This window comes from Microtus pennsylvanicus, chromosome 3 (assembly GCF_037038515.1).
Source record: "Microtus pennsylvanicus isolate mMicPen1 chromosome 3, mMicPen1.hap1, whole genome shotgun sequence".
Lineage (NCBI taxonomy): Eukaryota > Metazoa > Chordata > Mammalia > Rodentia > Cricetidae > Microtus > Microtus pennsylvanicus.
This window is the reverse complement of record NC_134581.1, coordinates 58,259,246-58,282,008: the sequence shown is the minus strand read 5'-3', so window position 1 is coordinate 58,282,008 and position 22,763 is coordinate 58,259,246. Positions and strand designations below refer to the sequence as shown.

Sequence of the window (22,763 nt, the reverse complement as noted above, 5' to 3'; positions counted from 1 at the left end):
CATGATGGACCCCAGCATCCTCCTAGAGCAGACTCCACTCAGCTCCTCTGTCTGTCTGTAGATCCAGAAAATCCCCACCTTTTGGCTTTCCTCAGTGACCTTGGGCACATCACTGTTCCACTAGCACAGTAAGAGAACCTAAGGAGTCAAACACATGGACCAATATCTTGCGCTGTGAAGTGTCATTCCAATGTGAGACACCGGTTTCCCCAGCCCCCAACACAGGATTTGAAGCTGAGCAGACAAGGTCTTATATAGCCCAGACTGGCCTTGAATTCCCTTTGTAGCTAAGGTTACCTTTGAACCTCTGATCTTCCTCCACCTCCCAGGGGCTAGGATTACACATATGTGCTACTGTCCCCAGTTTATGTAGTATGACCGCATTCAGGGCTTTGTGTATTTTAGGTAAACACCCTACCAACTGAACTACTCCCTAGAGTAGACCTCTTCTCAGATAGGGTCTTGATGTGTATCTCAGTTTGGGATGGAACTCTTGATAATCCTCTTGCCTCAGCCTTTGAGTGGTAGAATCATAGGTATGAGACCCTATATAGAAAATACCTTTTGAGTAACTGCAGGAAGTAGCTCATTAAAAATTGTAATATTTGTGTGTGTGTGTGTGCAAGTGCACAGAGTGCCATGTCAAATGTATGGTGGTCAGAGGACAATTATAGGGAGTCAGTTCTCTCCTCCTCCCAACTCAGGTTGTCAGGTTTGGTGGCAGGTCCCTTTTCCTGTTGAGCCACCTCACCAACCCCAGAACAGTAGTTTTGAATTGGGGTGATTCTGATATCCACAGAGGTACTAAGTGGAGATTGCTATGACATCTAATGTGTTAGGTCAGGGACACTGACCAGCACTCATACAGTGTACAGGGCAGGCCCCACAGCAAAGCACCGTTGGGCCCACAATAACAAAAGTGCCAGATGAACAGAATATGGTGGAAGCGCTGTATAGAACGGGGCGGGAGAGCCATACATATGTGGCAGGAGAGCCGTACAGATGTGGCGGGAGAGCTGTACAGGTAGCTGTCATTTCAGAAAGACAAAGGAGCCGTGAGTGTGTGGCTAACCATAGGGACAATGTGGTGACCAAAGTAGGATCTCCCTGGGGTTAAATGACACGGCCATGCCTTAGCTTAATAAGTGAAAACATTTTATTTCAATTCTATCCTTGGGAGGCAGCATAAATAATCACAGAAGACCACAAAGGTCGATGGAAAGAAAGAAAGTTCCAGAAGTGTGGAGGAGGTGATGAGAGCAGGAAGTCTAGCTGTGGTAGTGCGAGAGGAGAAGCTACTTCAGCAGGCTGGGAGCAGGAAACATCATTGGTTGAAGAGGAGAGGCCCCAAGACTGGGGAATCTCATTTCCCAGCTCCCCAGCAGGGCCTCTGTGGTTGGGAAGTTTTGCAGGGTGGCCACAGAAAGGGCAGGCAAGGAGTGTCTTGTGTGTAGCAGACCCCAGGCAACGACAGAGATACCCACATCTCCTCTGCCCAGACGGCAGTGACTGCCATAGTGCTTTTGAGTTCCGTGTGGTAGGCGGAGAATGGGAAGAGGGAGTAAAGCAAGCCTGTAGCAGACCAAAGGAGATGTAGCATCTCAGAGCTGTGCACCCGAGGGCCACATCCCTGTTTCCGTCACTGTAAAGTAGGGCAGATGCTATGTGTGAGATCTATGTGTCAAAAATCTGGGAGACTTCAAAGTGCTGTGTGGATGGAGTGGCTGTGGTCATCCTGCGTGTGTAAGGCTGAAAGTGGGAAGGGGAAGGCAGCAGGAGACATAGGCAGAGCATCCCTGGAAGCTACCAGACCCTTGCTCTGCCTGCCCTAGGGCCAAGCTCTGCCCTTCTCAGCCTCAACTTCCAGGAAGAGGCCTCATCTCAGATGGAGCCCCCTGGGGGGGATGAGGGCAAAGAGTTCAGGTCAGGAGAACCCAGGGGCACTGAGTGTGAGGGGCCTCAACCGGGCAGTATGGCATGTTGGCACTACTGGTGTTGGGCAGACAGTAGATAGAAGTGGCTTCCAGGCCTCATTCTGGGGGAGTCCACAAAGGGATTGGCGTCTTAATACACTGGGAAAGGCCCTGGCCAGGGGCTCTGGATGCCAAGGGTACTTTGTCTGCTGCTGCCCCTTTGGATGATTTCTTAAGTTGAAACCTGATTGCAACCCTCAGTTCTGTCATTTGACAAATGGGGACACGAATCCCTACCCTGCCTGGATCACAAAGTCAATGGAAAAGGGGTGTAAGAGCTTTGAAGAGAACCACGGGGGAAGGCGAGGGGTCATTATGGCCTTGGAGAGTGTCCTCTTCGTTCCCTGAAGACAAGCGGGTGGGGGAGAGTTCAGAAAGAAAAGGGCAGGCTGCCAGGTGCTCGCCACTGGGTGAGATGAACTTGGCTTGCAGGGCAGCTGGGAGCAGAATGAGGCGGGAGGTGGGCAGAGCATTCCACCCTCTACCCAGACCTCACTGTGCTTCAGAAGTGATGCTGGGACCAGGAGCAACTAATCCCTGTGTAGACAGGTCCTGGGAGCCCCTCTGCAGGGGACAGATTCAAGTTCTAAATCAGGTTGTAATCCTGCTCTCTCCATCCCTTGGAGGGCATCCTGCAGGGAGCCAAGGGGAAGCCTGGCTCATGGGGTTGCAGGGAAAGGGGCTGCCAGTCAGGGGTGGGCTCTCCAGGAGAGGCAGAGGGACTGGTATTAGCATGAAGTCAGGAGGTCAAAGGTCAGCTTCCAGTTCTTGAGGTGGTAGATGGGGGTCTACCGACTGGTCCCCAACTCCAGTTCAGGCCCTGTCTCTGGGCTCCATAGATAAGGGGCAGTTTAGGGACCAGTAGAAACAACGGAGAGATTGGCTTGGAAAACAGCCCGCGGAGGGGCTAACAGTTCTTGGGGTTGTTGCGCAGGTTCTTCAGTTCCAGCTGGAGCTGACGGAGCCGTATGTCCTTCTGTATCAGCTCCTCCTTCAGCCTCCGGATCTCATCCTGCTGCCTGAAGAACATCCTGAGGAGCTGGGGTGCAGCAAGGGGTGCGGGGAGAAAGCTGGTGAGGAGGACTCTGGAGGACCAGGGCTCTCAGACATACCACCCCATCCAGGCATGCCCTGCCTCTTCACCTTCCCCATGCCTCCTGCCACCCTGGGACAGCCAATCATGCTCCCTGCAATTATTCTCCAGGCTCACCCCTCCAGGGCTCCTAGCTACCCGTGAGGAGAGAACAGAAAGCCTGCTGGCCAAGCAGACCTGCCCGAGAGAGGCCAGTTCCTAGCATCCCAAGCTTTCCCCTTCTTAGGTCTGAACCTACAGCCTTTGTTTGAGATAGGGTTTCATGTGTAGCCCACTCTGTCATATAACTGAGGCTGGCTTTGAACGCCTGATTCTCCTGCCTCTACTTCTTTTCTTTCTTCTCTCTTTTCCCTCCCTCCCTTCTCGCCTTCGTTTTCTTCTTTCTTGTAGTTCAAGTTGGCTACATCGGAACTTGCTACGAGGTAGAGGATGGCTTGAATGCTTCTGTCTCCCGAGAATGAGTGCTGGGGTACAGAGAGAGGTATATACCACCCTGCCAAGCTCCTAATGACTTTTTTGTTTGTTTTGTTCTTCAAGACAGAGAACCTGTGAATGTTCCCATCCTCAGGTCCATCCAGATGGACATCTCTGTAGCTGGATGTCACTCCACTTAATCCCCTCCAGCCCTTCCTCTCCACCCCCAGGCCTGAGACAGAGTTCCAACCCTCGCTATTTCTCACCTGGGCTATTTCAACAACCCACATCTCTATACTCAAAAGGCAGAGTACTTTAAAAATGTGTAAAAGACTGAATATTAAATATAAACAAAACTAGGAAACAGTACCAGAAACTCCATAGTGCCTGCATTCACCCCTGCTCCGATTCTCCCTCCACTACCCTGTGCTGCCCTCCTCCTGGCTATTTTGAAAAGAATCCTGTTTATCACAAGATTTCCTCCATTCTAGAAATATTCTACATCTACATAACCCCACATTTATTTCTCTTCCTTCCCCCTACTTCTCCCAGGTCTCTAGCTCAGGCTATTCTATCTCAAAAGGGCTGGGATTACAGGTGTCTATCACCATGCCCAGTTTATATGGTCCTGGGTATTGAACCCAGGTCCTTGAGCATGCTAGACAAGGATTTTACCCACTGAGCCACATCCCCAGCCCACATACACACATTTCATGCCAGTAATCAAGTTGCCTGTGAAGTTCTCTTTTAAGGCGATTCCTGAGGTCGAGTGCAGTCTGATCTTTATTAACGATGGCAAGAGCCTATGTTTGTGGACCAGCAGCCTAGTCTAAGATGGCACTGTGTTATTCTTCCCCCTTTGAGATTGAACTAGACCTAAGAGCTTATGTTTGCTAACTGGGTATGACAGGAACAATGATGTGTCTTCTCCAGATTAGATTACAGAATTATTTTGGCTCCATCTTGGGCTTCCTCTCTTGCTCAATTGGAAGCTGGCTGCCAAGGTTAAAGCTAGCACGTGAAATCCATTTGGCGTAGACAGTGAGGACTGAGGCCCTCAGTGTGGCAGCAGCCATGTGAGTGAGTATCCAAGCAGGTCCTTCCTTACCTAGGGCCTGGGATGTTATTGTAGCCCTAGCTGACATAACTGCAGCTTCCTGAGAGACTTGAACCACAGGAACCCATAGACTCCATGAACTGACAAACCTTTGCGAGGTGTTGTGCTTTAAGTGAGTGTTGAATGCACCCCAGAGGCTCATGTGTTTCATACTTGGTTTCCAATGGGTGGTGCTATTTGGGGAAGTTGTGGAGCCTTTAGGAGGCAATGTCTCCCCAGATGAAGTAGGTTACTAGGGTGACAGTAGAGGTTTTATAACTGCTGAACTTCCTGTTCACTCTCTGCTTCCTGACTGTGGAGGTGATGTGACCAGATGTCTCCTACTAATGCTGCCATGATTTCCCTACCATAATGGACCGTATCTCCTTGAACTGTAAGCCCAAATAAACCCTCTCTGCTGGCTCCTTCAGGTATTTTGGTCACAACAATGAGACAAGTAGCTAGCTAATACATGGGGTGAAGTTAATATTCTCTGGGGGAATTTATCACACAGAAATACAGACCTAGCACAGCTGGCCTCTTTGAGCACTTAGCATGAGCTGCAAAGACTATTGGGTATTCATGCCCTGTCTCTTAAATGTCACAGCAGTTGGAAAAGTCAGGAAACTCACTCTGTCCCAGCCAGGAAATGGCAGAGCCAGTATCCACACACAGATGGGCTCATTCAGCCAATCACTCTTCCAGCTGCAGCAGGCCAAGGGCCTGGCACAGAGTAGGCAATTTGTAGCTGCCAGCTGAGCTGTGTTGGCATGTGGGCCTGGCCGTACAAACTGAATGGGGATAACTTCAGAGGACGTGGTCAAGAATGGCTCCACTCTGGCTCTCCCAGAATGGGCTTGCACCCCTTCTAGGCGGTACAAAAAACCTTTCAAAGACATTCAGCCTCTTCCACTGAGGCAGGAAACGTGACAGACCATCAAACAAGAAGGCTAGTGGGCTCTGATGATGAGGCCTGGCTGGATCCTGTTCGTTGGTAATTTATAATCCCCATGGCAACACCTGATAGTAAGGCTCCGTGGTGGATTCATGAGGAGATGCTCAACCCCTGTGTCAGTGAATCTGAGGTTGGAGGGGGCAGATCTTTCTGACTTCCCAGCCTCTAGTCATTGAGGTCAGAGGCAAAGGAAGCCAACCACATGCTACTTCCAGAATTTGTCACTGAAAGAAAAATGTCCCAGAATAGAGCTGGCCTCTAAGCCTGAAGCTCATAGTAGTTCCATAAAGGTCTGGCTCTTCCCGAGCCGTGGGAGAGACCCTACACCTTACCTCATTCTCTGTCCTGGGTGGGACATTTTCTAACAGATCTATGCCGTTCACGACAACAGTCTTCTTTTCTCGGATGGGGGCTTTAAACACCACCTTTGAAGACTTCTTATAGCCTTCCTTCAAAGACATCAGCACAGGATCTAGAAAGGCAAAGGAGACAGTGTCAACTAACAGGGAGCGCCATAGAGTGAGGGGTCCTCATTGCAGCAAGCTGGCTGTGTGGGAAGGAAGCGACATCTGGACAGGGGATCATGCAGAGGAAGCAGGGTGAACTAGGGACAGGCAGAGCCTGTAGCCTCTTGGGCCCTTCTGTGGCGCCTGCCTGCTGAGGTACCTCGGTTGATGCCTCCCAGCCATTCATCTGGGGTTAGAGCCGGCTCCGTGCCTGGTGTCATGGGATAAATGTCTTCTTGGTAGGAATCTGACTGCATGAAGGAGGGAGAAGAGAAGGATCTCTGGGGACTGCTGAGCCAGCCTTGGCCATCCAGCCAGGCACATTCCTGCATTGTCATTGCCCTCCCTGTGCCTCCCTTCTAGAACTGTCCCCTTTCATGCAAATCAACCATCCCCCACCCGAGAGTGTTCTCCACCCTCTGCCCCAGGTGGAGCCTGAATATTCTAGTCCATGACACCTTTCATCTGGCTCTTTCTTGGCTTCTGGTTTGTACGGTCCAGCACGGGGCCCTTTGCAGCCCAGCCCCACTCACCCTCCGGGGCACAATCATAGAGATAGGTTCAATCAGGCCCTTGAGTGTCACCAGCTTGTAGAAGCGGAACACTTCACAGGCGGACACATCCAACCCATGCTTGGGCATGACACCTACGAAGAGAGGCATGGCTTTATGGGGACTCTCTCCGTCCCCGCTCACTGCCTAATGTTCTTATTTGGGGGCAAAATCCATCCAGAGGACTGAGGGGGTGACCATGATGTCTTGAGTCAGTCTCTGACTTTAGATGGTCACTTCCTTGAGGCGGGAGGGCAGAGGCAAAGCCACGTATTTCAGGCTGGCCTCAAACGCAACATGTAAAGTTATAGCACGGCTGCAGGGCCCAGCACCTTCTGGGATGAACTGTCCTTCCCTAAGCTCTGAGTCTCAGTCTGTAGAGAAGAAAATGGAGGGCAAAGCCCATCCCCCACTCATTCAGAGGCTTCAATACAGCCCAAGAGAGGACTTCCGTTGTTTATCTTCTAGAACCAACAGTACGTGTGTCTTGTCTGTGTTTCACTAGCCATGATGTCCCTAGTAGAATGGCTTCTCCAAGGAGGCAGGGTACTAAGAGCTCAGCCAGTGCTTCCACAAACTGAGTTGGAAGTGGGACTCGTCTTTTTCCACACAGAAGTCCTCAGAGGAATCGCTAACTCTGAGCTTTTGGTTGTTTGAGCAGAAATGGCCCCGTGTGGTGAGGCCACTGGAGAATGAAGCACAAAGACACCTGCCTGGCAGCATGCCAAGCGCAGGCAGGTACCTGTGTCTCTCTCGTACTGTGAATGTGAGTGAGGGCTCTTGGTGTTTCCCACTGGAATGGATGCTACTCTTCCAAAGAGAATTATAGAATGCCCTCCCTTCCACCTAGCTCTCCTCCTCTCTTTTTCTTCACTGCGACAGAGTCTCACTTCACAGCCCCCGGTCTGACCTTGAACTCACAATCTTCCGTTTCCCTCTTTGGGAGCTGGAATCTTAGGATAATGGTGGAACTTTTGTCTGCTCTGCTGGACCAGACCAGGGCTGTAGCTTGGGGCTGGAGTCCTGGCTTCAGAGCCACTAGTCAACCTTGAACCATGTAAGACCCACTCTGGAGTGAGTCTCTCTATCTACAGAGAGCTGGGGAAGAAGACCCAGCGGCCATGCCCTACAGGCTGCTGCTGGATAGAGATGGCCAAGTAGTGCCATGAGTGATGGGCCTGGTTCTAGGGACAGCTGCTGGCTGAAATAGCACCTGTGGGTCCCATTCCCACCTGCCCATTGAGTATGGCTTTGGAGTCTGACTACTGTGTCAAGGGAGTGAGGCATATACCAACACCATCTCGTCCGCAGAATGCTGAGATCCTAGGGATCTCAGGATCCTTACCTAGGCCTTTCTGTGGGGCTGGGGAGCGGAACTCCATGAGGTAGCTCAGGTAGGGCTTCTCGGTGCTGATCTCATAGTACCGGATGTTGCCATCCCCCTGAGGGTAGCAGAGAGGCAGTGAGGATGGACGGCAGGGTTCAGCAAACCCAGCCCCAGGGGGCTATAGAAGAGAGCTGCTCTTGGGCCTCAGAAGTGGCCAGGAGACCAAGGAGACCTGTAGTTTAGACCTTGGTAGCTCTACTGGAGGCAGGGGTGGAGATGGGATGGTGTACAGGTAATAAATGTGTATCACATATGTGTGCTCACAGTGTGTGTCTGTATGGTGTGTGAGATCTGGATGATATGTGTGCAGTGTGTTTGTGTATGAGCCGTGTGCAGCATGGTATGTTTGTACAGTGTGTATATGCTGTAATGTATATGGTGTGATGTGGCATGTGTGTGATATGCCAATTATGTAGGGTATGGTATGTGTATATGTATGGTGTGGTTTGTATGCATTGTGGTATGTATGTATAGTCTGACATGTATGTATGTAGAGTCGTGTGACGTGCTGTGTAGCATATATTGTGGTATGTATGTATAGTGCAGTCAGTCTGTATGGAATGTATGTGGTATGTACACTATATGTGCAGTGTGGTGTGTGGTGTTATGTATGTGGTGTAGTTGGTTTTTATCATGTATGCAGAGCCTTTCTGAAGTGTCCATATTCAAAGATCTCTTGATGGATGTTTCTTCTTCTGCCATTCATCACTGTCTACACGTCAGGGTTAGATCTTTATTCCTCCGCCCCAGCTTGTCCTGTAAGGAGTTCTCAGTGACTGACGCTGAACAAGAGGGCTGCAGCTGGAAGTGGTGACAGCCAGGGGCTGGGCTCTCGTGGGTAGCCACAAGGTTAGGTTGGTCTTCTGAGGGGCAAGGCAAGAGTGAAGATCTAACAGGGACTGGCGTCTCCCACTAATTGGCCGTCCTCCCTCACCCCACTACCTTTCCAGCCAGGTAGAGCATGTGGGTGTCCGCATCATAGAATGGGAACAGGAGACCTGAGAGCCCATCAATCTCTTCCTCAATCATTGGCATGGACAGATCCTCCTGCAGGGAGGGGGTGGGGGTCAGTCCGCATTTAGGAGAGCACACCCCTCCCACTTCCCATACAGCCACCAGAGCTACCGCCCCTTCTCTGAAGACTCCCCAGGACGCTGGATTGATGTGGGTTGGAAGAAAGGCTGCAAGTATCTCGCAGGTGGGCCAGGCATGGTCTGGAAGCCTTTCTGGTCCCAGGATCCATCTTCTGAGGTCTCTGTCTGATCCTTGCTGGTGATGCCGTTCAGAGGCTGTGCCAGCAGGGACCTGGCTTTCCCAGGAAGTGCATCCTTTAACCCAAACCCAGATGGCTGTTCCTGCTTCTCACCGCATGGCCTTCTAGGCCATTCTCGCTTCTACCTGTCTGAGCCATGGGCAGCTCTCCTCAGAACACAGCTGGCATGAAACCGGATGGACCTGAGGAATGGCTTTCTGTCCTCTGTGTTAGCTGAGAACAGAAAATGGGCCTGTCTTCAAGCCACACAAGGGGGTTGGCATTCACTTCGGTCATCACTGCTGACCTCCAGGCCTGGTTGCTGGCCCATTATACCGCTCTGGTGGGGCAAGGGGAGGTGACTGAGAGGGCAGGGAAGAAGACTGAAGAAGGGTGGCCACCACCCTACAAATCCAGGAGACCAGCCAGGCCTGCTGGAGGGTGGCACAGATACATGCCAATGGGCATGGAGCTGGGGCAGTGCAGCCAAGCTGAGCTCCTGCTGATTTGTAAAAACGACTCAGTGGCTTGGGGACCCTAAGGGTGTACGCCCATGTCCAGGTGGGTTTGTGAGTACCATCTAAGCTCCACCTGAGGCAGCCCTGTCCTGGCCACTCTCCGCACAGAATGGGCCGATGTTAAGACCTCTGGAAGCAGCGCTTCTTGGTACCTCCTCCACACACGCCTTGTTCCAGCCCTTTTCTTTTCTAGTGTATTTTTCTTCCACCTGCATGGAGGCCCCAGGCACCCAGACCACAGACCTCACTCTGCTCTTGCCCCATCTGGAAATCAGTGGTCCCAGAAGCTCAGATCTAGGCTGCCTGCCTCTCCTTGCCCTCCTGCTGGCATCCCTGTGGCTGACCTGGTCCCAGAGGGCGATCTGTCTCGTGTTCCACCTGGAGACCCCTGTTGTGAGGAGCCGCTTCATGTTGCCCAGGAACACTACCCGGTTCACTCTGTGGTTTTTGCAGTTTGCCTCCTGGTGGGGACAGAGACTATAGGTGAGCCAGGACCCTCAACATGTGGTTCTGTACAGAGTTGAAAGGAATGACAGTTCCCCAAGAACCCCCTGGAATCAGGAAGCAAGAGCCCTGCATTACCCAGAGCAGCGGAAATAGGAAAGGCTAGGTTAACGTTTTAATCCACACATTTCCTGGAAAGAATCATTCCCCATCTTCCTGCCTCTGTCTTCAAGTTCTGGGATCCCAGGCATGGACCACACATACAGTTTCAGACAGTGCTGGGATCAAAGCCAGGGCTTTGTGCACAGTAGGCACAAACCTATCAACCTCCTTAACCAAGCACTTCCCATCCCCTGTCCTGCCCATCCATATTTTCCATCCTCCAGAGCTGTATGGTTGCCATGTGGTAAGAGCTCAAGAAACCATCCTTGGTAATTCCCAAATAGCACTCAAACCTCTTAATCTGAGACTCGGGGACTGACCCCACCACCAGGCTCCCCGTGTGGACCCATCTGTGGAGCTGGAGTCGTGTGTCACTTGCCCCAGGATCATCCTGCGCAGGTGGCTGGGTGGTGAATTCAAGGTCCCCTCCCTCTTTACCCACGATGGGACTTGGTTAACCCCTGGGACTCTGGGACTGAAGGTTTACTGCAGAAGGCTGAAGAACCCCATTTAGAGGAGATGTCACTATGACAGGAAAGAGTCTTCTAGTCCTCTGGTTCCTTCCTGCCCAGAACAAGTCAGCATTCCTACAGGCTGAGAATGGCCCTAAGCCAACAAGCTGAGCCGCAGGTGTGGTGGGAGAGGAGTGCAAACGGGGCCCCGGCACAACCCCCTTTTCCTCTACAGCCTCTTAACACCTCCTTCATGTCAACAAAATGCTCTACCTGCAGCACGCGGCCAGAGCGGGGTTCAATCACACGAAGCTTCTTGTCCTTGCACGTGGTGGTGAGCAGGCTGCCATCTGTGTTGAAGGACATGCAGAGGATCACGTCTGTGTGGCAGTCAATCATTTTCACTGGCTCGCCTATGTCCAGGTTCCAGATGAGGACCTGTGAAGGCAGACACGCAGGAGGTAAAGTTAGCAGCTGCCATGGCCCTCCATCCACACCAACAGACCTGGCAGGAGCTGTCTGCACAAGGCCTGGGCTATGGTGGGATAGAGGCACACCGTCAAGGGCTCTGTATAGAGAGGCAGATGCATCTCAACTACACTCCAGTGGTTTATGATCATCACCCTGACAGGATCTGAAGATTGCCTAGAAGACAATGCTCTGGGCATATCTGTGAGGTGTTTTTGGACCGGTTAGCTGAGGTGGGAAGATCTACCTCGTGTGGACAGTACTGCTCTGTGGGCTGCAGTTGAATGAAAAGGAGAAAGCCCGCTAAGCACGAGCATTCCTCTCTGCTTCCTGACCACGGATGCTGTGTGACCAGCTACCTCATGCTCCTGCCATCATGGAAGAATAAACCCTCCAACTGTGAGCCAAAACAATGTCTTCCTGAAATGGTTTCTTGTTAGGTATTTGGTCACAACAGACAGAAAAGTAACCAATATATATCCACTGAGCTTCCCCAACAGGTCCCAGTACCAGTCTTGACTTGGTTCCTTCAAGAAACAAAGAGAGACATCCCAAGACTGGGCCCAGATGGCGGGCATGATAGTGTTTGGGGCTGCAACTTGCCCTGTACCCCTGCAGCTTGGGTTGCTTACTTTTCCTACCAGGATGTATGGCCATCTCTTGGTTAGGAAGTTACCAGGCAAAGGATATGGGCATTCTCTTCTAGTCCACAAAACTCCAGAGAAGATAGGAAAAAAGATGCCTTAAGGCCCCAGGTTCCCCAGGAAAAAAAAGTGTGCACAGGAGATGCTCAGTCTCACACAGAGTGAATGAGCGACTGGATGAATGACTGAGCAAATGGACCACGCCAGTCAACAAGCTTAGGCTATGATCCATTCCCTCTGCCCCCCGCCCCCAGCTCTAGCCGGGCTGCCCCACACCCGGGCCCCACACCTTGTAGTCATAGCCAGCGCTGAAGAGAATGTTGTTGGTTGTGGGGTGCCACTCAACCAGCCCCACACGCCGGCTGTGCCCATGGAGCTCCAAGAGTGCTTCAGTCATGTTCCGTTTCAGCCCGCCCTCAGGGATCTCCCAGATCCGCACCTGCAGAAGACAGTCTGGGCATTGGTTGAATGAGCAGGGGCAGGGAGTGCCACAGAGGGCCCTGTTCCTAGGTGGTGCTGAGGGAAGTGCCTGCTGGCTTACAGTGGTAGACAGAGACCTTGAGGGAGGCCATAGTACTAGAGGCAGCAAAGAGCATCCCTAGTTGACCTCATCTTTGACCTTAGGTGTTCTCAGACAATAAACTTTGTCTTCACTTTTTTTTTTCTTTTCGAATCTAATGTAGCTCGGGCTGGTCTCACTATGCAGCTCAAAATGACCTGAAACTTCTGATCCTGCTACTACCTCCAGAGTACTGAGATTACAGGAGCATGCTACCATGCCTACTTTTACCATATCTATGTTATGGGCTGCTGGGGGTTGAACTCAGGGTTTCATGCATGCCAGACAAATACTCTACCAACTGAGCCACATCTCCAGTCCCGGACAGCGTGCTGTTCTCCTCCTGCCAAGCTCAGACTGCCACAGCAGCTTTTCAGCAAATACCAAGTTAAAAATCTGCCTTTGTTCCTCCCTACCCAGAAACCTCCTAAGAAAATCTGCCTCTCCTTCTTATGCCCCAGCATCTCTGTGTGTCCCCTACTCTGTCCCTGACCCTGGAAGGACATCTGGGCAGAGGGAGGCTCTGGTCTATGCTAGGAGACAATGGACTCAAGGGCAGAGTATTGGTCTAGAGGTGGGGCCTGAGCCTGGATGATGGAGCTGCTGTTTGCGTCTTGTGGATGCAAAGAAGCTGAAAAGGATGGTCTGTGGAGAGAAGGATGGGCCAAGACTGGTCCAGGTGGAGAGCTACAGAGAAGAACACACACAGTTCCAGAGAGGGGCACTGAGCCGCAGACAGACCTTGGTTGCTGGTACTCACTCCAGTGGACTTCGGTGGCTCTGTCCAAACATGCTTCTCAATTTTTGCTATTATTTTTATATCCCAGCTGCAGTTTCCCCTTCCTCCTCTCCTCCCAGTCCCTTCCCACACCATCCTCTGTTCCCATCTCCAATCTACTCCTCCTCCATTTCTGTTTAGGAAAGGGCAGGTCTCCCACGAGTATCAACAAAACATGGCATATCAAGTTGCAGTAAGACTAAGCACCTCCCCATGTATTAAGGCTGGACGAGGCAATCCAGTATGAGGATAAATATTTTACTTTAAAAATATTCATTTTAAATTGTCTACCTGTCTGTCTTTCCTCTCTTTCTCTGTGTCTGTGTATGTATATCTGTGTCAGTGTAAGTACTTGCACTTGACTGCAGTGCTCAAGAAGGCCAAAAGAGGGCGTTGGATCACCTGGAGCTGAACTTGCAGCACCTGATATGGGTACTAGGAACCAAACTTGGATCCTCTGGAAGAGAAGTAGGCACACTTAATTAACCATTGAGTCATTTCTCCAGTCCCTCTGTGATCTAATGAGTTGGTTTGAATGAGAATGTCCCCCATGGCTCTGTGAACCCTCCATCTCCAGCAGTGATGCCATTGGGGAAAGCTTAGGAGGTGTGGCCTTGTTGTGGGGGACGTATGTTATTAGAGGAGGGTTTTGAGTGTCTAAAGACTCTTCTTTCAGTTGACTCTTTGCTTCATGCTTGTGGTCAAGGACATGAGCCCTCAGCTTCCTGCCGCCGCCACCATGCCTCCTCACTATGATGGACTCTGGGTCCTCTGGACTCCTAAGCCCCAAAAAAACTCTTCTCTAAGTTGTCTTGGTTGTGGTGCTTTCTCAGAGCAACAGAAAAGTAACTAATAGACCTAGGAAGGCATGCAGATATTCCCTGTGACATCTCCTAGACAGAACACAGTGACTAACATTAGTGTAATAATGTTATGTCAATATGTCATGTCAACTCCTTATTATAACCCCGGAGCCTAGACCATCACAGAAAGCATCTTAAAGGGAACCACAGGCAGACCCCAGTCCCAGGAGCAAGGCTGGAATTGAGGCTCTTGACTTGAACTCCTTTGTCAAGTTTCCTGAGCTCCTTCAGACTGTGGAAACAAGCCCCCCACTTAAAGCACCTAGAACTCATCTATCAAGTTGGTAAGAAAGCAAGCTTTCCCAGGGAGGACTTGAGGCCACCGTCCTCAGTTCTGAGAATAAGGTTCCCCATGGGCTCTTCATAAATCCAGTGCCCACCACCACCTGCCAGTGTGCAGGAGCGACTGAAGAGGAACTTGGCATCATGACCGACTGTCTTCTGACAGGCCTGTATAAAGACTTTGGAATGGGGACTAGTTTAGAAATAATGGGGACAGTGGAGTCAGGGTGATGACCAGGAAGGCACACATTCCTTTGCTCCCCAAAATGTATTACAAGAAGGCGACTCTGGAGTTGAGAAGACTAATGCTTGGAAGACATGTGTAACACACACACACACACACACACACACACACACACACACTTTCTTCTTTAGTCCCCAAAGGCTACTATTATTCATACTATATTCATATTACATAGTCATCAACTTATTTTTTTCATGTGACTTCAGGTAGTGTTTTTGTACACACAGACATACCATTTATACACACATACATGTATCAGCATATGTATCATATACATTTATATGTGTTTGTGTGTGTAATGTGAATACATATGTATATACATGTTCTTTTGTGTATGTTCATGTGTATTGAGGCCGAAAGTTGACCCATGGCCTCTAGCTAGGGTTCAACCCCACTCACTAGCTGGGTGACACTGGATGAGCCATTAACCCTTCAGAGGTTCTGACTCTTAGTCTAGAAAAGAGAGTCAGGTGCCTTGCAGGGGCTTGTGGGTTCAGAGTCATGTGAACTGATCTGTTAGTGTGGCAGCTGGGCTGTGCCCAGGGAATGTAAGGGAGGTGGGACCCCAGCTCCAGCCCCTGGGAAGGATTTAAGCCTCAGAGAGAGAGAGAGAGAGAGAGAGAGAGAGAGAGAGAGAGAGAGAGAGAGAGAGAGCGCTACAGGTGGATGCCAGTGATTGTTAAATGTAGGATCCCAAGCAGGGTTTGGGGGACCAGGGAGAATCAATACCCCATGAGAGGTGTCAAATTTTATCTGATACCTGGCGATTCTCTCCCTAAGCCCAGCTTTCTCACCTATGGGGAGACAGGCGTGGGAAGCTGTGCTCACACCTCTACACATTACACTGAGTTAGTTGATCTCCCAGACTTCTCCGACACCGCTGAGTGAATGCCTGGGGGAAGGAACCACTCAGCTTGACCCACAGCAAAAAGTTGGCACCGGATACTCTGAAAAGCTCAAGAGGAGCTGCTGGACACAGTGGGCTTAAAACCCCCAGAAGGGAACTCTAGTCCCTTAGAATGCATGGAATTTGCTGGAAACAAAGTGTATCTGGGACACAGGAGGAACACTGTGGTTCTGCTGAGAGGGTGTGCTGAGAGCTTACTTCAATAAAACAGGAAACAAGAGTCTGCCAAACAGGATTTGGGGAAGGAAGGGGTGGAGAGAAGTGTGGAGAATGCTCCTCCAGCAAGCCAGCTGTGCCGGACTGTCCCCTTCCAGTCCAGAGCCAGAATCTAGTCACACTCAGTCACATTTAATCCATTAGCCAAGGTGTAGGGGGGTGGCTTCCAGGAGCACAGACACGCGCAGACAACTGAGTGCAAGATGGTGCACTACGGACAGTAGAGGAAGCCTCAAAACAAGTGTGTGCATGGATGGACAGGGCAGCTAGCTAACAAAGCTGGGCCGTGAGCTCGCACAAGCTCCCTGCAAATTCAGGCTCTGACCTCAGCCACGGTGTCTATGGCCAGATTTCTTAGATCTTATGAACACCTTTTCCCAGCTAAAGGGTAGCTCTACCTGCTTCTCATTACATTTCTCACCCACACAATGGCCAGGAAAACTGAAGAAAAACTGAATGTGTACCCCTCCCCCAGGAAGATGACTACTGGGTAATTTTATGTTGGCTTGACACAAGCTAGGCTCATTTTGGAAGAGGGCACTGCTGCTGAGAAAACACCTCCATCTGATCGGCCCATGGTGCATTTTCTTGATTGATGTTTGATGTGAGAGGGCCCGCCGTGGGTGGTACCTCCTCTGGCCTGGTGGTCTTGGGTGCTATAAGAAGGCAGCTTGAGCAAGCCTTGGAGAACAGCAGCACTTCTCCACGGCATCTGAGTCAGTCCCTGCCTCCAGGTTCCTGCCCTGAGTTCCTGTCCTGACTGCTGTGGATGATGGACTGTGATGTGGAAGTGCAATTGAAATAAATCCTTTTCTCCCCAAATTTCTTGCAGTAATGGTGTTTTACTACAGCAAGAAAAACCCTAACTAAGCCAATGACCATGGGCTTATAATGCATACTTAAGTAATGCTTATGTAAAATTAAAAATCATAGACAACTACCCTATGATTTATTTTTATTTTATGTGTTTTGGTGTGTTTGCTTGCATAGATGTCTGTATGAGGGTGTAGACTCCCTGGAACTGGAGTTACAAACAGGTGTGAGCTGCTATGTAGGTGCTGAGAGTTGAACCTGGGACCTCTGGAAGAATAGCCAGTGCTCCTAACCCCTGAGTCATCTCTCCAGTCCCCTATAGACAACTTCTCTATAGATCAAACTTTAGATGTGACTCTTTTTTCTTTTTTTCTTTTATTTTTTAAGCTTTATTTATTTATTAATTATGTATACAATGTTCTGCCTGAATATATGCCTACTGGTAAGAAGAGGGTATCAGATCTCATTAAGGATGGTTGTGAGCCACCATGTGGTTGGTAGGAATTGAACTCAGGACCTTTGGAAGAACAGTCAGTGCTCTTAAATGCTGAGCCATCTCTCCAGCCCTCCTTTTTATTTTTTAAAAATAATTACATTATATGTATGTATATATATGCACGAATATATCTGTACGTATGTGTCTGTGGATACAGATGCATGTAGAGACAGAAGAGAGTGTTGGATCCCTGGAACTGGAATTACAGGCAATTGCTCCTCCTCCTTCTTCCTCCTCCTCCTTCCTCCTCCTCCTTCTCCTCCTCCTTCCTCCTCTTCCTCCTCCTCCTCCTTCTTCTTCCTCCTCCTTCCTCCTCCTCCTCCTCTTCCTCCCTCCTCCTCCTCCTCCTCCTTCCTCTCTCTCTCTCTCTCTTTCTCTCATTTTTGAATCGGTGTTTTGAGACAGGGTCTCATATGGCCCAGGCTTCCCTTGAACTCACCACGTACCTGGAGATGACCTTGAACTCTGTTCTCCTTCTCAATGCTGGGATTATAGGTATAATCTGCTATTCCTGCCTTTTTTATTGTCAAAACTAAGGCACAATACCCACACCAGCCTAGCCTACAGGGTCTGTCTTTGGCCTCTGCATCTTTTGTCCCTGCAGTGTCTAGGTCTTGAGAAAAGTAAACACATGTAGCCATGGCCTCCTATAACAATAGCACCTCTCTCCTGAAGGCCTGCCCGAGGCTGTTCCACAGTTAACTTTGATTTTTAAAAGTAGGGGTACACTCTCAAATAACAACTAAAATTATGCACAAGCACACAAACCAGGAACAAGGTGGTTTATATCACTGCCAAGTGTCACGGGCTGATGGCATTATGTGCTGTGTTTTTATTTTTAAAGTTGATTTTGTTTCCTGTGTGTCTGTGTACGTGTGTGTGTGTGTGTGTGTGTGTGTGTGTGTGTGGTTTTTAGTGGACCCTAAGAATTGGCACTCAGGTCCTCATGCTTGCACAGTTAGGGTTACTGCCCAGTGACACATCTCCTGGTTACCCTCATCTATCTGTCTGTCTGTCCTTCCATCTGTCCGTCCATCCATCCATCCATCCATTCATCCATCTATCTTGTTTTTCGAGACAGAATTTCTCTGTGTAACAGTCGTGGCTGTCCTGTAACTTACTTTGTAGACCAGGCTGGCCTCAAACTCATAGAGATCTGCCTACCTTTGCCTCCCAAGTGTTGGGCTTAAAGACCATGCTGGGTTTTGTACTTGCTCTTCTTCACAGGAAAGGCAGTACAGCAAGTCTGTCGACATCAACATCATAATACCATCCTGTGGCGTTGTGGTTACAGAGCCACCAGGCCACAGCAAGTTCCTGCAGGCACGTCAGCTGCATTGTCCATGCTTAGTGGATATGCCACTATGTACTTTCCTTTTTTGGGGGTACAGAGACCACCCACTTACAGCCAGCTCCATTGTGCAGGCCACGCTCCCTGCCTCCCCAGGAGGAGGATCGTTGCCTGGCACAGAATGGGCACCCAGAATATATTTTCCTTCCTTCCTCCCTTGTATGCAGGGAATTGAATGCAGGGCCTTGAGTCTGCTAGGCAAGTGCTCTACCACTGAGCCCCTCAGATAGGGCATTGGCTTTGGGTTGTAGACAGCAGATTCAATGGAGGAGCTTGAATAGAAGGTAAAAGAAAGGTGCTGAGCTTGGCCCACCAGCAAGAGGGACCTCGCTCACTGTCCCTCTTTTCCCTTGGCAATCTTCTCCCCACTCCATGAACACAATCTCTCTCTCTCTCTCTCTCTCTCTCTCTCTCTCTCTCTCTCTCTCTCTCTCTCTCTCTATCTCCCTCCCTCCCTCCCTCCCTCCCTGCCTCCCTCTCATACTCTACCATTTCCCTCTGAGTAGGGGGCTACCCTGTGAAGGTCTGGGAGCTTGAGCCTTAGAAAGAAAGCTGCTCTTCCCTGCCTGCCAGCCAGCTGCCCTCCCTAGCTGCAGCAGAAGCTATAAAAAGTACAGCCCTTCAACAATAGGTGACATCACCCAGCAGGCTGGTGAAAAAAAAAACTGGATTCTCTGCCAGATGCCAGGCAGAGTTATGGTCCCTTCCCTCCCCCAGGATGAGGCCTCTGGGGAAGAAGCCTCTGAATCCTGCAGGGATGGAGGCGGATAGACTACAAAAGACTCTCAAGCCTTGGAGGAGGGGAATTGATCCCTAGGGACACAGCAATCTTGTCTGTGCTGAAGATGTCCCTGGGGCAAGGGATGGGGAGGAGCTGCTGGAGTCTCCCTGTCTCCCTTCAGCATCCTTTGAATGTTTTGGGACCAGAGAACAATGGGCTCAGTGAGGGATGGGCGCATACTTCCAGGGAAAAGGGCCAGCCAGACCGCAGCAAAGGCTTCTTTCTGGGGTGGGGCTACTGTGCCTGGCATACCTGTGGTCCTCCAGACCCACCTCTGCACAGTAAGATGCCCATCAGGCTGGAATGGATTGTCGGAGGAAGTCCAGGAGATCTGAGAGCGGGAAGGCCTGTCAGAGACTCCTCAACTTCTGGTTTCAGGCCCAAGGGGAGAGGGTTCTCTCTCATGAGTGTTCAATGCCCAGCACGGGCCACAGAGAGAGGACATGAAGATGGCGTGTGCCATGGCTCCAGACTGTCAGCCTGGCATGGTTCTGAGCTCAGTTTCCTCTCCTGTGGAAACAGAGCCTTGGCGAGGTAGCAGGGCAGGAATCTGGGGAGCTGCTCGAGCTCAGACTCCCCATGTAGCCTTGGCTTCAGAGTTCAGTTTTCCAGGAGCAGGTGAGCTTCACCCTAGGGTCCGTGGCTCGAAGGCTAAGGTCCTAAGCACTGGACAGGTGTGGGAAGAAACCTGAGGGCTAAGGTGGGGCTCTGAGCCTGGCTTCTGGAGCAGCTTGTCTGGCAGCTGCCAAAAGCTTAGTCCCTCCCTGATGTCAGCCTTAATCTCCTGTCTAGATCAGCAGCCTGGGGTGTGTGTGGGGGGGGCGCAGGGGGCTCTTCCCATTCTCTGCAGTGCCTAGCTTGCCTTTTCCTTAGGGCTTCTTTCTTCTCTCTCTCTCTCTCTCTCTCTCTCTCTCTCTCTCTCTCTCTCTCTCTCTCTCTTTCTGTGTGTGTGTGTGTGTGTGTGTGTGTGTGTGTGTGTGTGTGTGTGTGCGCGTGTGTGTCTGCTGTCTGTCTGTCTGTCTGTCTGCCTGTCCCTTTTCCATGCTCATCCATGCTGTATGCAACCTCCATCCAGATGGCTGGAGTCTCATGTCCTCCAAAAATGTGGCTGTGGCCCCCTCAGGTTCCTCCCCGTACCCGTGGATCCCAGAGGATGCTCAGATGGCCTGGGAAGCTCAGGTGTCTCTCCTGCTCATTCCCCTAGTGACATCACCTACGGTTCCAGCCATGCCAGAGGACTCCCTTTTCTTAGACATATGTGTTCTTCCTTCAGGCTTTGGCCTGGGCCAGGGCTCTTCCTGGGGTTACTTTAACCCTTTCTCTTCAGGTGAAAGTGTAATCATACTGGCAGGAATGAAGATACCCTAAAGAAACTTGTACCCTCCTCTTTATTATTAGATTGTTGAGACAATGGCTCCCAATAAATTGGAATTCCCACAGGAATCTCATGCTGAGAGAGACAAAAGACTGAATCCTGCTACCAGCCAAAGGCAAAGCTTATCACAAGGAAAGAGATTTCATACAGTCTGGAAAGCTTGTTGGCCATCTTGAAGAGACTGGAGCCCATCACTGATGGGTCAGTGACTGGAAAGACCGTACCCCACCAGGAGTGCCTACTGAATAAATAATTCACCAAATAAATCTCATTTCTCTGTGTTTCACTATTACTTTGTTGAATTGGCCTATTGTGGATGGGTAGCCCAGGCTCTGGCCCTAACAAACAAATCCTGAGTCTTCCAGGTCCACCCCTCCCAAGTCCTCTCTTTCTGTATCTGGGTCATCATGAGTCCCTCTCTCTTTTTTGTGCTCACAATTTGTGTGACTCCAGAGTAGCTCTGACTCGTCTCTACTGTGTCTTCTATCTAGCTGGTGGGCCCTGCCTCCTTACTGGGCTGTTTGCAGAGCAGGACCGAGACGGTGGCGTCTGTGAGGTGCCAGGCACAGGACTAGGCATGGGTTTCCTCACACCCCTTCACCGATGCTGACAAGAGTACTGTGATTATTGCCTCTGACTTGAGCAAGTCAAGGCCCAGAGAGGTGAAGCCATATGCCCTTAGGCACCCTGCTAAGCAGTGGCCCTGAGGTCTTCTCCCAAGGCCACCAGATTCTGCTGTTGAGTTCTCTTTGAACCTCAGGTGCCCATCAGGCCCAGTTTGTCAATCAGTGGGTACCAACTGTTTGGTCCCCAGCTCAGGGATGAGCCTTGAGCTGATCTGGCCACACATTGTGGATGTCTTATGCATTGGCTACATTCAGGATGAAGCTGCAGTGGATGGAAGAGAAGGCTGAGCTAGCAGCATCTTTCTATCTATCTATCTATCTATCTATCTATCTATCTATCTATCTATCTATCTATCTATCTATCTATCTATCATCCAACCATATACCCATCCATTCTACCATCTCTGCCAGTCCATGCACCCAGATTCCAACTATCCATCCATGTGTGTATCCTATGCACATCTATCCATGCATACATCTATGTACAAGTTCTTCCATTGGTGTATTTAACTTCATCCAATCCACGGTAGGTATTGTTTTTAGATATGAGGTCCTGTGTTAGACACCAGGGAAGCAGAGCCAAACAGGTCATATTCTCTTCCCTCTGGAGTTCACAGTCCAGTCTGGGAAGACAGGGACACAGCTCTGAAGCTGTTTTCAGTTTCAGTACCCTGGACCCATGGCCTGTCCTCAGACTATGCCAGTGCACACTAGGTAGCCCCAGTGGCCTGGCTAAAAAGTAGTCAGTCACCTTCACTTGGCAACAAAGGGACTCCTGTACCAGCGTGGCTAACACTTTGAATCCTTTTCTGTTCCACTGCCCCTCTGAGACAGCCCACACCTGAGACAGAGAGGGTACAAAGCTGTGTTGATGCCAAAGTCTCTGGATTTCTCAGCCCCCTTCCCACCTCCATCTCTGGGGACAAAACTCATGCTTGCACAACAAACACTTGACCACCTGGAGCAGGGTCTCCAGCTCCTCCTCTTCCCTCCCATCGGTGTGGCTACCTGCTCTCCACCCATCCCTCTCCTCCTCTCTCCACCCATCCCTCTCCTCCTCTCTCCACCCATCCCTCTCCTCCTCTCTCCTCCTCTTTCCACCCATCCCTCTCTTCCTCTCTCCACCCATCCCATCTCAAGGGGTAGGGTGTAGAAAGCTGGAATTCTATGCCCTTAGGACAACCCTCCCAGCACTGTCCTTGAAGCCACAGCTCCAGAGGACAAAGGAGCCCTCTTTCCTTTGCCTCACCCCTCCCTTCTCCTCTGCACTTCCCTCTCCCTCCTGCCCTGCATCATAGAGCACAGGGAGAGGCTGAATCGCACCTCATTTTTGGGTTCTAATTCTCACCTACAAAGCAGCACTTCCACACACAGTCAGCCACTGAAGCACGGGTGTGCCCAGCAAAGATCCTCTCCCTCGGCCCCTCCCTGACCCCTGTCCTCCCTATCTTGGGACTGGCTGAAGGAGGGACAGGGCTGAGAGGAGAAAGAGGGTAATGTATGGACAGAGGTTCTGGGGGGGAAGGAGTAGGGAGGTGTGGGCTCAAGGTCATTCCT

At 50.6% G+C, this 22,763-nt stretch overlaps 1 protein-coding gene across 1 annotated transcript in view; it reads right to left on the bottom strand.

The window, feature by feature from the left end:
• Positions 1 to 1,133: 1,133 nt before the first annotated feature.
• Positions 1,134 to 22,763, bottom strand: part of Coro2b (coronin 2B) — a 113,360-nt gene continuing 91,730 nt past the window's right edge. Inside the window, exons 4-12 of the mRNA XM_075965579.1 lie at positions 12,205 to 12,354; positions 11,077 to 11,241; positions 10,090 to 10,206; positions 8,918 to 9,022; positions 7,934 to 8,030; positions 6,571 to 6,683; positions 6,198 to 6,288; positions 5,864 to 6,003; positions 1,134 to 3,012 (exon numbers count right to left, since the gene is read on the bottom strand). Coding sequence (XP_075821694.1) covers positions 2,881 to 3,012; positions 5,864 to 6,003; positions 6,198 to 6,288; positions 6,571 to 6,683; positions 7,934 to 8,030; positions 8,918 to 9,022; positions 10,090 to 10,206; positions 11,077 to 11,241; positions 12,205 to 12,354 — 1,110 coding nt within the window. The 3' untranslated portion in view covers positions 1,134 to 2,880. The remainder of the gene's footprint in view (positions 3,013 to 5,863; positions 6,004 to 6,197; positions 6,289 to 6,570; positions 6,684 to 7,933; positions 8,031 to 8,917; positions 9,023 to 10,089; positions 10,207 to 11,076; positions 11,242 to 12,204; positions 12,355 to 22,763) is intronic.